Source organism: Lycorma delicatula, chromosome 5, assembly GCF_047948215.1.
Source record: "Lycorma delicatula isolate Av1 chromosome 5, ASM4794821v1, whole genome shotgun sequence".
Lineage (NCBI taxonomy): Eukaryota > Metazoa > Arthropoda > Insecta > Hemiptera > Fulgoridae > Lycorma > Lycorma delicatula.
In genome coordinates, this window is record NC_134459.1 from 113,517,946 (window position 1) to 113,534,304 (window position 16,359).

The 16,359-nt window shown below is 32.7% G+C and overlaps 1 protein-coding gene across 2 annotated transcripts in view; it reads left to right on the plus strand.

The window, feature by feature from the left end:
- LOC142325305 (uncharacterized) overlaps positions 1-16,359 on the plus strand; it is a 75,691-nt gene that overhangs the window by 38,058 nt on the left and 21,274 nt on the right. For both annotated transcript variants that reach the window (XM_075366881.1, XM_075366882.1), the window contains exons 7-11: positions 912-1,635; positions 3,234-3,394; positions 3,748-3,859; positions 9,060-9,311; positions 15,738-15,982. In XM_075366881.1, coding sequence (XP_075222996.1) covers positions 912-1,635; positions 3,234-3,394; positions 3,748-3,859; positions 9,060-9,311; positions 15,738-15,982 — 1,494 coding nt within the window. The remainder of the gene's footprint in view (positions 1-911; positions 1,636-3,233; positions 3,395-3,747; positions 3,860-9,059; positions 9,312-15,737; positions 15,983-16,359) is intronic.

Genomic DNA, 16,359 nt, shown 5'->3' on the forward strand with positions numbered 1-16,359 from the left:
GTCTATTTAGTGTGTGTGCGTGCGTGCGCACACGTTTTAAAAATGAATAGAAAAATATACCATACCATCACATATGAAGTGAGATCTGTAGTTCCATTTCTTAAGTAAATATTTCTGCACAGGGTGAATATCACCCTGTGATATTCAACCCTGACAAATTGAGGAATTTTATAGATTTGATGGATAAACTATCTGTACGTTGATGGTTGTTAACAGGTAGAGAGGAAGAATGTCCATGATTATGATGATGAATGAACTGATGAACAAATTTGCCTGTCTGTTATTATAAATGATGTACTGCTTTGTGTTGATGAATTCATCAAACAGGATTGGTGTATGTCACACTGATGAGATTAAGAAAATTTTTCATTTGTATCTCACACCATTATTATCCATGAAATTGTTACTGTTCATTTCTAATACAGAAAACTTTGTGTGATATGGGTTATTTATAGGCTTTGTAATGAACACAAAACCTTAAAAACACCCTTGAAAACCTAAAAATTAACTTTAACTAAAATAAAAACCTAAAAATCTTGAAGAATGATCTTAAATTTAAGTGGGAAATTATCAGTCATCCAATCTGTATCCCTGACCTGGCCTGTAGTGGCTATCATCTGTCAAATAGAAAGCCTTTTTGGGAGTAAAGTGTTACGAGAGATGTACACTTAAAGAAAATAATGACTGCTTATATCTCAATGAACCAGCTTTTAGCAAGGAGTATGAACTCATTGGAAGGTACAATTAATGATTAAATATCTTAAATATACACAGTGATTATGTAGAAAAGTAACTTAAGGATGGTTTATCTTATATAAAAAGTTTTGTTCAAATTCTTTTTGGATATTTTTTATCAAAATATAAGTACTATTTCATGATGACCACCTATATATATTTTTATAATTTTTCAGGTTGTTAATACATTTTTAAATAGTTGTATTTATTGTCAATATATTGATTCACAAAACATGTGGAATTGCGTTAAGGTACTTGTGGAAAAACCAAATTATTACCTTCCTTTGAATATGGTTAAGGCAATTTTAATAGAATGCATTAATTCTTCTTTAGTTGATTGTAAAAAATATGAAGATGTTCTTGATGCAATCAATAAAACTTTACCACGGAATAAGAAAGAACATTTATGTTCAGAAATATGTGAACTTCAAGTAAAAATAAAGGAACAAAAAATTAAAAATACCAAAAATAATGATATCTATTGTCAATATCAGGAAGACAATCTAAATTCAATGATACTGTTACAGTCTGTTGAACATTGTTCAGAGTATAATGATGATGATGTTGATGGTGATTGTGATGATGATAATAATACAGTACTTTATAATTCTACTCGTTCACCATATCATGTTCCTATAACTACACAAGGAAGTACCAGTAAAACTCCAGTTAAATCTATTGTTCTAAGTAGAGATCAGAGCATAAGTAAGAGTGATTTCACTAATGGTGAGTATTTGAACATATTTGAGCAGTGGATTACTGAAAAAAGTTTATCTGGTGTTTTGGAAGTAATACAGTCAATTCCAGATAAAATTTACTTTTATATACTTGGAGAGAAATACACTCAGTGTACAAATAATGATGACTGCTTTTGTTTGGATTTGCTGCAATATTATAAAGGTAAAAATTTTTTTCTATTGATTTTTTATTTAAAAAAAGTTACTAATTCCATTTGATGTTTTTTCAGTACTTTCTCCTGTAATGAAGCTATTTCCTAATCCGGTCTGATGAGCTGGTCTGAACTTTTTTTCACAGACATTTTAATAGGGGGAATTCCACAGTAGCCAGATGTGTATTAACTCTTTGTTATATTTTAATTAATTCTTTTAATCTTATTATAGCATCTTTTTCTAGCCTGCAAATGAACATAATTTTTTCAAATATCTAGTTGTACAAGAAAATAAATATAAGTATATGAGAGGTTATAGCTTTTTTATTAGTACAATACACAAGAAACTTTTATATTTTCCATAAACATCTACAAAAACACTGCAAGTTGTGCAAATTTTAGATTTTTATCACCAGCCCCATCAGAATTATTTGAAGCCAAAATTTGAATTTAAAAAAAAATAAGTTTTCAAAAATTCATAAGCATTTAGGGGTAAGTATATCACCATTAATATTATTTATGGTAAAACTACTAACATATACCTACATATAAAAAATAATTCAAACTGAGTATGCCATCCCTGCCTCTTGAAAAAAGTTACCAAAAGTGAAATTTCACTGCTTTTCATGTTCAACTCTATTGGTAATTTCCTCATAGAAAGGAGAGATAGGTAAATAAACCATTGGACCTATCTTTTACCTTGAGAAAATATGATTAAATTGCTTTAGTTTCATCCTTCCAGGACCAATAGTTTTTTAGTTATGATTTTTTTTTGTAAACCCTTACAATCACAAAAATAGGTATGCGCGCTGTGATAAAAATGTCTGCCACAGGTAAACTCAACTGTATGATAGTGAACAGGTAAATAAAGGTAGTATGGAGAGCCTGTGTATTATCTTTGTTTTCTTGGCTTGTCCATAAAATTGAAATTGAAATTGAATTTCTTTAGTTCTGATAATGAAGGATCATTAAATAAAAAATAAAAATAGTTTTAAGGTCCTGAAACATATAGGAAATAAATGGGTAAGTTACAATTTTTTTGAATTGGTCAAGCAACCAACCTTGGGCCACGTAAAATAGATTGACTCAATAGCCTTCTAGTGCAGTATAATTATATTGGGTTTTATCTGCTTCCAAAGATTTCTTCTTTCCAAGTCAGTGTTCCAATTTTATTAAATGGTGGAAATAGCCTATTTTATGTTGAGCAACATCATCAGTAATTATTTTTCTTAGAAACCTCTATTACTAGGATAAAACGTTATACACTGTTGTCAAATTGTGCATATGTTCGGGTAAGAATATTTTCCATCCGCATAAATATGGACTGTGTGTTCAGTTGAACCACTTTAATTCTTGGATAAAACATTTTCTTTTATTTCTGCATTAAACAAAATGTTTATTAGAAAGCTTTCTGCTTTATTTTTACAAAGGAATGCTATTGTATAAAGCCCTTCTTAAGTTTTATGTTAAGTGATTGAGGCTGTAGATCTTCTTTACAGTTTTCTCCTTTATCAAGTGGCTACTTTAATTATTGTTTTTTCTCCATTTATGAATCATATTTACTTTTTATTTCCTTTTGAAATTTTTATAATAATTTATATTTTTACAGATCATGGTAACAAGCTTTCTAAGCAACTTCTTGTTAATTGGTTTATTGCTTATATCACTTGGTTTGTTATATTCAAGAACATTACAGATTGTAAATGGACTGTGGCATATACTCTATACAAAAACATGAAAAATAATTGTATACAGTATTTAAATCCAGAGGTAAAGTATGAAAGAAAATTGAAATAAAATTTATCTATTATTTCAATGGTTTATGGTTATTCTTATTTATTTAGGAAAACAAAAAATTGAGATTGTGCCTGTTAGCTTGTGTTATAAGTTAATATATTTTTACAATTTTAATTTCTTGATTTCATGAATTATTTTAATATATTTTTTTTTACAATTTTAATTCCTTGATGTCATGAATTATTAGGTAATGTGTATCTGAATTCTAGTAAATTTCATCCATTTCTATATCTGTGTGTAGTACTAAAGTATTTTCAAAATATGATTAATTAATATCTCATGATAACTGGTACATTATTTAATTTAATATCTATTTTTGTGTGCAGTTGAACATTAAACATGAAGGGACCAATTTTACTCCTGCAAGAAGAGTAATAGCAATAGCTGAAATTTGTATGAATAATGATCATTTCTCTGAAGTTTTTCAAGTACTTGAGAGTGAGTAGTACATTTTAGCTTTAAATAATATATGTGTATTCTTTAATTATTTTGTATAAGGAAACTTATTGTTCATTAATCAGCATATCAAAGTATGATTATGTTAAAATTGTTAAAAATGATAAATAATTGTCATTCAGAGTACATTAAAATTGTTCTTTAAAAAGAAATCCAGAGTTGTAGAGTATTATAATACAGAATTTTGTTAATAATCCTATTCAGTACTGTTAGTATATTTTTTCTTAAAACATATTGTGATTGTAATATATAATAATTTATAAATTTACCTAAGTCTGAATGTCCAATTAAGTTTCTATATTTCATAAGTTTAAAAAAAAATCATCTAAAATGTAGAGTATTTTTTAGGTTATTTTTGATAAAATATAAATGTGGGAGGGGATATGTAAGTGGAAAAACATATTTTTACATATTGAAAATTAAATTGAGATTAAGAAGAGATATTACATATCAGTTAGCATGACTGATGAATTTCCCCTTTGTTATACTTGTGTGTATAATAATAGAGTAGATAGTTTAAAACATCTTACTTTACTGCTTGTATGTTAGTATGTATGGAGACTGTATGATAGTGAACAAGTAAATAAAGGTAGTATGGAGAGCCTGTGTATTATCTTTGTTTTCTTGGCTTGTTCATAGAATTGAAATTGAAATTGAATTTCTTTAGTTCTGATAATGAAGGATCATCACTTGCCTGAGAAATCACTTTGTTATGTGTTGAGGAGCAGGCAGAATCACAGAAACTTTGAGGTATTCAGTACTAATTTTTCCTTTTTCATATTGCACTGTTCAAACTTTATAATCATATTCTCACCTTAGCCATTCATGTGGAAGATTTTCAATTGGTTGCATAAAACCATTTTATTAACTATAGCAGTCTAAACTTATCTTTATTACAGATTTATTTAGTTATTTAATCTTACTTGTAGAAATATTTCATTTAAAGTAAACAAAATGTAAATTGTTAAAATTTAATAAGCCATACTTGTTGTATTAAACTTACTATTGCATTATCACTTTTTGAAGTAGTACTGATAATGAACAATTTAACTATATGCCATATTTCTACATTTACTTCTCAAGTGTTTTAGGTACCTTTTTCAAATTTTCATTTTACAGATTACAACATTGTAATTTACGTCTGTACACTTGCTAATAACTCACAAACAGAAAAAGATATTCAAATGAAACAAAAAAAGACATAAGATTAAATTGTGTATCGGCTATAAGTATTACATGTATTTTTCAGTATAGTCACTGTTTACAACTATAAATAATTATCTACATTAAATCAGTTCTTTCATTCCATGTCTGAAATCCAGTAGTCTTTCCTTGATGCAACTGTGTCCTTCATTTCTTCAAGTGTGGTGAAATGAATGTCCTTGAGGGGACATTTATTTGTAGAATTATTGGGTTCATTGAATTTTTGAACAAGATCAATATCTTCTTAAGTATTTTAACACCATCATCTATTTCACAGAGTTTACAGTTATTTCAGCTTCCGAGTGCACTGTTGCATACACCTGTTTGCCATCTTAGAATCACTATCAAAATAAATTTTTTGCAGAGGGTTGCGTTTGGAACTTAAGTGTTTTGCCTTTTTTTTATGAATGTCAATTTGGCTCATTTTTTGGCTGTTAAAAATTCATTCATTACACGTTTTAAATGCATCGATATAATAGACACACTTGACTCCAATAGTAATTCTTTATCCGTAACTGTGCCAGTGACTGTTAAAGAACAGTTGAACTGAATTTAATAATACCTGGCATGTTTATAATGGGAGAGAATGTAGCTACAAGATGACAGCACAAGTAAGCTCTCTATACAACACTTTGTTCTCCTACTGCATTCAACTGTGCATTACTTATCAGTCGCCCCTCGTATGCGATTCCTCTACAAAGTGGAGATAGTGTATATAATAGTATCAGCAGCATTTTCACGTTTTTCATAACAGAAAGGAATATGATGCAGTTAACTGTTGATTTTTAGATAATTCCCCAGTTTCATAAACTCGAGCTGCAGGATATAAGTTGTAGTGCTATTTTTTATTCACTAATACTGTTTTAGTGTGTTTTTATGGTTTTGAATGGTTTGCTTAATAGATGTATTTTAAATTTCATATAAACTAATAATTCCAGTAAATGTCTTTGCAACTGTTTTATTATTTAAATTTTCACAGCTGATATTAGAGCATACTAGAAAGGGTAGTACTAGTGGAGAGTTAGGTAGAATGTAAAATTCAGTAGGGGTTAGTGAGAAGTGAAAGGGATTTTATAAAATGTATTTGTACTTTGATCAAGTATGTTCAGCGAAAAGTCAAAATGCCCAAAAATAGTTCTAATGAGAATTGAATGTTACTTTCTCCTCAAATTAAATTTAAATAATGCGATGATAAACTTCCACCAATCCCATAACAATATTCTAGATGCTATTTCTTTTTATTTACACAAACACCAGAAACAAATGCAGAAAATCTTCTATTAAGTTATGAAAACCATATAATATTAGAATAAAGGTATAGCAATATTTTAAAAGCAGTTAGATGGATGCACACTGATTAACTATCAATTTTATGGATCTTCATACACATAAAAAATGCATATGTATGTAAATAATCTTTAAAAATTTAATTTAATAATTTATTTTAGTTACATAGTTACATCAGAATATAGACCAACAGTCACTAGGGGACAACACCTTGCTACCAGGATATATGCATACTTCATCATTCCATAGTATCTATGTTAATCATTTCATTGACTCATTACTTTATCTTTTCAAAATATTTTAAACCTTAAACTAAGAGGTTTTGTTTCCAGTATTGTATTAATTTATTTTCTACTAGCTGCAGGGCGTGCCTGTGGCACATCTCCCCACAGCTAGGCTATCCAAGCAGGCGGCATCTTGGAATGCTATTGTTAGGTGTCCAAAATTGATTACCTCTTGTATAAAAATGTTCTTTTTTTTTAATGATGAAAACTAATCAAGGAAAAGCAAAAAATATCAGCAAATCTCCCCAGTTAAATTTAGTTTAGATCATCTTTAAAAGATTGCACACTATCAACATTTTCATCAAGAGCCATAGTATCCATATGCAAATTCACTCAGTATGAGAGCTGTAAGCTTAAATATAAATTAAATTAAATTAATTAATTTATTATTTATATATTATATTCAATATACGAAACAAATTATTGTAATATGAAGCTAACCTTCCTTGACACAATAACAAAAGAGAAGTTGGCTTCAAAGTCAATAAATCACCAAGAAGGATATATAAGATTCAAAATTCTTCTAATTTTGACCATTATGGTTTCTTATAATTTTGACCTTTATCATTTACCATTTGATTTGACCCAAATGTTTTGCCTATATGTAAGTTTAATTTTAACTATAAGGCCAATAAAATCATATAAGTTCTAAATGGATAATCTATAGTATTTTCAGTATCGATTTATTTGTGTTGAAAATAGTTTTATTGTAAGATCAGCTATGATATTGAATGAATGAATTACGGTAGTAAAATTTAATAATTTATTTTGTAATTATTACAAGATTGACTAACTATAGAGCATTAGACAAATTCATTTAATAAGAGTAACAAAAAAATGAGAATTTATAGAGTGAAAATTTATAAAGAGTAAGAAGTGAAACATTTTTATTTTTACAATAAAAAAGGAGGAAATGAAACCTAAGTTTTATTCAAGTTACAAAACAAATTATCGTATTATAGAACTAACCTTCTGACAAAATATTATTGGATTCTGATGACCAAAAATGTTGAATAATGTGCCGCCTTGGTTTAGTAACTTGTCAGCTTTAATTATTCTAAATGTTTTATTATTTGCTGGTTCATTCAAATAAATGTCTTTATTTTGTTTATAATATAAATTATTTGTATAATGAGATTTTATAAAGAGTAAAAGAAAGAGTGAAAATTTATAAAGAGTAAGAAAAAAGTAAAAATTTTTATTTTTACAAATAAAAAAGGAGGATATGAAACCTGAGTCTTAACATGAATAATTGATTTTATGAAGAAAAACAATCACATTAATAAAAAAAATATATTATTAATATATATTTCACATATATATGCGATATATCAATATATAATAATATAACAAGTATACACCTGACCACCACTAGATGTACTAAAAAATCAGGATTTTCCACTAGTGATTGGTACATTCCAGTGCTAAACTAAGGGGGACGCACCCACAGACAGACACATATACAAATTTGTTTAGTAGGGTAGGCTATTCTAATTGCTATTTCACATTTTTACATATATTCTAATCATATACTTATAAAGTTTATCAGATCTGTTGTAAATTTATCTCATATTTTAAGTTTCAATATTTTAATTATATTGAATTGCTTTCTAGACGAAATATCTATTATTTTACCTTATCTACATTACCTGATTTTTACTTCTGTCTTCCTTATTCTTTACTTTTATTGATATTTGCTGTTGAACTCTGTGGTTTGTTTTCGATGATGTGTTTAAAATGCGATACACTAAACAAATTAATTAATTTATTATTATTTACAGATAATAATTAATAAAAAGTAAAACTTATTTATTAAAATAAAGTTAATTCATGCTGTTAGGGTGGTATCAAATAGCAGCTGGTAATAAAGAGGTTAATGTATAATAAATAATAAGGGGTTAATATATAGTATTAGTTATATTAAAGAGCTTTGTCATACTTTTAAAGTATTTGAGACATAAAAATCACCAGTCAGATCGCTTTCTTTAAAGTAATGATTTTCACTTTGCAGCCAATCCATCCAGTGAACTGGGTTTTAGTGTTTACTTTTGTATGGTTACTTTTCTTCCGTATATTTCAATTTTATCTCCTCATAACAGTCAATTGACAGTAATTTAAGTCGACCAGAATGAAAATTTACATTTTTTTTGTCATATAGTTCTCTTTGTCTTTGTTTGGGAAGATGGAAGATACCAAGATTTTGTTTTTATTACTAAAAGAAAAAAACTTTAAACAAATGTCAAACTGTGTGTTAAAATTGTTTTTTGCCAAAAACAATTGATTTGACATTTTTTTGTACGGGACTAAAATCAGAACATTTTCTATGGAACTAACTGTTTTGATTAATTTATTTGTGATGAGTCTTATTGATTAAGATAAAATTTACTAACTTGTAATTTTTTTTCTAGATTCTTTAATGTTTTGTGATAAATCATTATGGAAAGGCTTAGTATTTGTTCCTGCAGATGTAAAAATGAGAAATCGGTTTTGCAATCATTTAATGAAAGTTATTACCGAACATACATCAGATTTAAGTGATTCATGTGATGGTAGAAATGTATCTCCTGAAAGTAAAAAATTTGTTGATTACGCATTACAATTATTTAAAAGAATCATTTTTTCAAATAATGCAAATAATGTTCTACAGTTTCATAGGAATTGTGAGTGAAATTTTTATTTTTATTTTTTATAGTTCTATTTTATTTTTTACAAATGTGGTATATTTGAATACTACTACTATTAAAACAACTGTCATTTTCAATGCTTCATGTATGATACCAAACTTCTTTTTGTATGATACCAAAGAGATTATAGTGTACGTATGAGGTCTGTTCAAAAAAATAACTAACCTTTTTCAAAAAAAAAAAAAAAAAAAACAATTTTATTGAATATTTAAAGTATTACAAAAAAGTAATCTTGTTCTCATCATACATACATTTCCCAGTGACTCTCCACATAGAGAAGCCACTCTGGAATGTACTTTTTGCAATAGCTTTCAGGGCATTTTGTAAACTTTCTTTTATGAACTTTGTTGTCTCATATCCGTCCTTTTAACAGAAATTTTAATTTTGGAAATAAAGAAAAAAAAGTATGGACTAGGGTAGGTGTGTGGTGAGGGATGACACTGAGCAAATTTTGTGTACAAACTTACCAATTAACATTGTGCTGATGCATAGTGAAGAAACCACAAGTTGTCATGTCAAAATTCATTCCTGTTCTTATATTTTTTTGAAGATGTCTGATGATTTTTAGGTAATAGTGGCATTATATTTTCTTCCCTACTGGCCTAAACTCATAGTGAACAATTATGCCTTTGATGTCAAAAAGATAACACTATCTTTGTGTTTAAACAACTTCCCTGTACCTTTTTTGATCTTGGTGATGATTTTTTGACACTATGAAGATCTGATACCTTTTCTTCATTACACCTGTGTCTCGTCACAAATTTTTATTGTTGAAAGATTTCATCATCATTTAAATTTAAATTTGGAATTCAAAAATTTCCTGACATATCACTGTACAATTGTCTTCTGTCCTTGTTTCAAGAGTTTCAGAATGAACTTTGCAGCGACATGAAGCATTCCTCATTTTTTTGGTAAATTTTGTGACACGAGTCCACCAAAATCCCAGGCTCTTCTGTTACCTTGCAAACTGTTAAATATCGATTTGATTTCATCAAATTGGTTCGGTTGAGTAATGTGGGTCATGTGTGTTGACATCCTGGATAAGTATTATCTTAAAAAACCATTTTTATAACTCTTTAACTGATCCTAACATTGTATGCTGCTAAGAGAGTCCTTATTGTAATCCTCTTAAATTATTTTGTTAGTTGTGGTGAAATTTTTGCCATGTAACAAAAGATTTCACCGCAACTCTTTGTGTAAGTCATTCTCGCTCTGCAACTGTTCAAGTCATTCATTGTAAAAATTGCCAAAGGTACTTTAAATGAAAACACTATGAAAAAATTAATTGTCATAGATATTCATGGCTGTTAAGGAATTGTTCATTAATTCTTATGCATGACTTAAAATATCATAAGTACCAGAAAAAAATTTAACAGACCTCTTACTTAACTGTAGAAACGTAGCGGCTGAAAGGTGGCAACGACTGCTGATCGTTAGCCCCTGTAATGAGAAAAAGGTTCTGTCTTTTAGTCCTCTCGCGCTCTTTTCAGAGCAAGGGCATTAAGTGGTTTTTTGCCGTACATTTAGTATTGCAATCAATCGATTCAGCAGCGGCCAAGAGGTACAAAGAGTGACAGGGGAGCATAAGGATCTCTGGCTGCCCGTCTCGCTGCGGGCAGTTGTTACATTTGTTGGCTTGCCCAACCCAGAGTGGTAGGTCGACAGCGAGAACAGTTAGTCTGTTTTAGCGTGTTAGGGAATCTTCGGTTATGGAAGGTTTCCAGGAGGTCCGCAAGTCCAGGCGGAAGCGCAAGCCAGAGCCTGTGGCATCAACCTCCTTCGACGATGAGGCAAGCACGATGGATACGGGCGCTCCCACCCGGGTGAAAACACCGCCGGCTGTGGAGGAGTTTTGGAAGGCCAAGGGCAGACCTGGCAGTTCTTCCCAGTTTGCAAAAGTAATTCAGGAGGACCTGGATTACTTGGTTGAGTTTCTGTCTCTTCCCGGAGGTGTAAGTCCTGGGGTGAAGAAGACGATGCTGCTGTGTTACTCCGGGTGAAAGACGCAGTAGCGGTTTTGTCAGAAGGTTTTGAGTCCCTGGCTTCCAAGCCCAAGGAAGTCAGGGCTGTGCCCAAAGTTGTGCAGGCCCCGGCGCAGCCCAGGCGCTACGCCGATGTTCTAAAGAACAAGCGGGAAGCCAGCAAGGCGACTAAGAAGCCAGAGGTTATCTTTGTCAACAAGGCTGAGGACTCGAAGACCACGAGGAAGGAACTTAAACATGACTTTCAGGTTGCTGTTTACGGTAACCGAAAGGAGCTTCGTATTAGGGACATTAAGGAGACCAGCAAAGAGCTGGTAGTGGTTGCTGATAACAAGGAGACTTGTCAGAGACATCACGGAGTCTCTGGCGGTGAAGAAGCTTGAGGTCAAGGTTGACCCCAAGCAGTTGAGAAGGCCCCGCGTCATTGTGTATGACATTGAGCGGAGTCTGTCTGACGAGGAGGTTTTGTCTTGCAAAAGCGATCATCAGCTAATTGTTTTTGATTGGCTAGAGTGTCGGCAGAAGAGGATCGAGTATTTTCATAGAATTAGGTCTTCGAAGTGCGATTCCTGGCGCTATTTTGTTCAAACAGCAAAGGAATAAGAACCCATGGGGTGTCGTTTACAGAGTTCTTGGTCATAAGCGGAAAAAAGACATTCTTCTGTCGTCTCTCTCAACCCGAGATGGTGATGTAGTTGACAAAGATCGTGTCCTTACTCATCTAATGGCCGATCTTCTTCCAGATGATACTGAGGTTGTTGAGACCTCGTATCATTGACAAGTCCAAGAGGAAGTTGCTGGTTTTCGTTCTGACATTGTGTCTGCGGCAATTACTGAAGCGGAGGTCCACCAAGTAATTTGCAGCCTGGCTAGGAACAAAGCCCCCGGATATGATGGTATCATGGTGGAACTCCTTGTTTGCACTCTGCCTGTTATTCTTGGTGTATTGACTAGGGTTTTCAATAGGTTGCTGTTTGCTGGGCACTTCCCAGCGTCTTGGAAACGAGGTGTTAAAGTAAGAAACACCTTGTTTCTTGAATGGTGCTTTAAGGGTGCTTTTCACCCATGAAGCTGCTTTTCAAGGGTGGCGACAAGGAGCCCACTGTCAGTTCCTCATACCATCCTGTGACGCTCTTGCCTGTAGTAGGTAAGGTTTTCAAGAAAACGTTACCTGTAGTAGGTTAACTTCTAACCATATGCTGATGGACGATCAGTATGGGTTCCGTCCTGGTAAGGGCACAGAGGACGCGATTATTAGGGTTATGGATTTGGCTTCAGGCAGCGAGTGCAAGTATGTACTCAGTGTCTTCTTGGACATATCCGGGGCGTTCAATAACTTGTGGTGGCCCTCAGCCTTGTTACAGTTGCAGAAGCATGGTTGCATGCGAGACGAGATTAGAACTCTCTCAAGCTACTTCAGCAATAGAATTGTCGTTCTTCGTGACAGCAGTTCTGAGGTAGGAAAGACCCTGTCTAAAGGTTGTCCACAGGGCAGTGTTCTAGGTCCACTCGTTTGGGTTGTTGAGTTCGATTCTCTCATGCGATTGCGAATGCCTGGCGGCTGTCGCATCGTGGCTTATGCCGATGATGGGCTGCTGCTGGTCGAGGGCAATTTGTGTGTCGAGATCGAGCTCAGAGTGACACAAGCATGTAGGGTGCTAAGGTTGTGGAGTCTTCAGCATAAGATGATTTTCAGTGCGGAGAAAACCATTATGATGTTTTTGAAGGGCCGGCTAGCCACAACCCACCATCCACGTGTTGTGATGTACGGCCTCCCAATTAGGTATGTCACTGTTCAGATGTATCTGGGTGTTATCCTTGATGAGAGGCTTCTCTTCAAGGAGCACCTCCAGCTTGTGGTGAAGATGGCTATTGATGCTTTCTTTGGCGTCTGTAGAGTTATCCAGCCCAATTGGGGGTTGAATTACCGCACCATGCGTATTCTCTACAAAGGTGTCTGTGAGGCCATTGTGTTGTACGCTGCGCCCGTCTGGGCTCATCGTTTGCTGTTGTCGGTGGTTACAGGACTGTTTCGCGAGAGGCAGTTACTGTGATTGCCGGCATGAAGCCTATGGATATTTTGGCTACAGAGCGTAGCCAGAGGTACATCTCAAAGAAGTGAGGCCTTCTTACATCAGGGCGTATGTGGGAAATTGAAGACCAAGGTTTTGACTCTTTGCAAGTTAGGTGGAATGAATCTTCTACTGGTCAATATACGCATGGTTTCTTTCCAAATATTAGGGAGTTGCGTGCTATTAGCTGGGTTTCCCCCAATCGGTATACTACTCAATTAATTTTGGGGCATGGTGCCTTTAGGAACAGTCTAGCAAGGTTTAGGTTGGTCGATTCTGGCCTGTGTCCGGAGTGTAGGGTCGATGACATGGTGGACCATGTCCTATACATCTGTCCGCAGTATGAAGCTGAGTGTACCAGAGTTTGTAGGAAACTTGAGAGAGTAAACTCCTTGGATCTGCAAGTCAACTGGAGGACTTACAGTGAGTAGACGATTGTGGCTGACTTCCTGAAATTCCTTGCCCAATGCAGGACAGCTGAAGGGATTTAGTAGAGTAGTAATCCAGGTGGCTAGGGTCTGCCTGGACAGTTTGATTGGCCGAAGGTAGGCGCTTTGGCAACGAGCTATGGTTATTTAATAAGAGGTGTCAATTGATTTGTTAAGCTGTCGGCGGAGTTGCAGCCGCTGCCAACGGGCATGGAATTCCTTGTTCCAGGGGGTGTGGTTGCGCTTTGACGAGGGCAGTTTGTATGAGTATATGACACTGTCGGCGGGACGTGGTTGCCTGTCGCTTATGTGGCATGTAGCTGCGTTTCTACGGTGGTTAATAACAAAGATGAATGTCACACGGGACTCCGCGATGGAGCTGAGCGGGAGTAGGCGTTCATTCTCCTCTCCCCGGTAGACCAGACCGGAGTCTGTTTATCCTTTCACTTAAGTTTGAGTTATTAACGTTAGCTGGGTTCATTAAGGGAACTAGGTCTAAATTTTGTTGTTGCGATCAACATTTTTTAGTGGGAAGTTATAGTTGTATTGCCTCGAATACAAGACATTCACGAAATTGGCTCATTAATAAGTAGAACGGGGTACAGGGTTTGCGCTTCAGCATGTAGGCTCTTAGCTTAGTTTTAGAGGGCTATGATGTAGCATTAGGTGTCTGACTCTTCTTCGGAAGGCGATTTTATTGTGGTGAAATTACTGATGTAGATGTCCCTTGGGTCATCTACATCAGTGGCATCTCCCCGAGGCCGAACTGAACACTGGAATGTGAGCAGTATGAGGGCAAGAAGATGACCTCCACTACTGGTGGCAAGAAGCCACTACTGGCAAGAAACGAAGTGGGTGGTGTAGCGACCGGACACGCTACATTGGCGTGATCTTCTCCCCTCAGGGGAGAATCAAGATGTAGAAACAGTAGTTAGAATAACCCTAAAGGATGGGGGGCTATATTTGTTTTTTACATTGGTTAGCTGTTAATCTAAACAATCTTTATTTTTTTAATTAAATGTTTTTTTAAGTCAATATTGCAAATCAGTTTACTCAGTATTACTTTGAAGTAAGTGATTCTGTGTCTAATTTTAATAAAAACATCAAATCTGGATAAATTGAAAATTTTGATTGAAACTTTTATTCTTGAATTTGGATGTCATTTTTAGAAAATTTTATAGACAAAATTTTCTCTTTTTAAAGAGCTGCGAAATGTATTTATAAATATTTGTTCTATAAAATTACGTATGTTTTACAGATATACATATAGAATTTATAAAGGCTTTCCCAAGGGTAAATCTTTATTCCCTGAGGAAAATGAAAACTCTTTGATGTATGGAATAATCAAATTTTGCAATTAAATATGAAAATAAAATGTATCTAAAATTAATATTTAGTCACAATTTTTATTGAACTAAAATGCTGTGCTGTCAATTATACTGTTAACAGCTACACTAATTTTACAGTTATCAAGACATTATTGCATAGGAAAACAGATAATGTATAAACATTTCATTCATAAATAATGTTAATTGTGTTTTATTTTTTATTTGTGATGATACAAATCACAAACTTGTTGTTTACTGCCTTATGTATAACACACTTCTTATTTCAAATACTCATGTATAGCACACTTCTTATTTCAAATACTCATGATAAAAAGTTAATATGGCATGCTATACTTTAATAAACAGGACAATCTAATTGACAATTGCTCTTTAAAACCAGTAGTGAAACAGATCACTCACTGGCCATTTATAATGCCTTCAGATGATACAAACTGCAATAATTTTTTTATTTTTATTTGGCCTCAACTGTTATTTTCATTATTATAACTGTTATTTTCACAATAATGAAAATATATTCTATATTCTATATTATTTATTGATTCTATATTGTATTTATTTGTTCTTTTTTCAGTTATTAAAGAATATCTTCAGTTGTTAATGGAGAGACTTCTGGATCATGAGATGTTTTCTGAAGCATATAACATTTTTAAAAGGACTTCTGAGCTGTATTCTGATGTCACACTTAATTTGTTAAGTCATGAAGTGTATAGAGTTATTACTTTGATACTTATTACAACTGAATTTGAAAAGAATAACCATTATAAAAATAAATTACTTGAAGAAATTTTTTTAATTGGCGTGTACCCAACGTATAAGGTAACTTTTTATTTACACATTCATTACTATTTCTTAAACACATTTCTTCTTTGTAAATTTTTTGTTGCAGCAGCTGACATTTTTTAAAAAAGTTATTTAATAATTGATTATTGTAGTCAGTATTAGTGAAATTTATATGCAAGAATTTATAATGAAAGTAAAATTAATATTGATGCTGTGGTTTGCCTGAAATAAATGATATTATTGTTGATATATCTTTAAAGCTATTTATGGTTTACTTTATGGGAAATATTTATATTTTTTTAACACATCAAAGTTACATAGTAATGTATTAAATGTCAGTTTTATTATTTATAGTAAATCTTAGTAGATTAAAATGTTTGCAAAAGCATTAGTTATACATTACTTTAAATTAT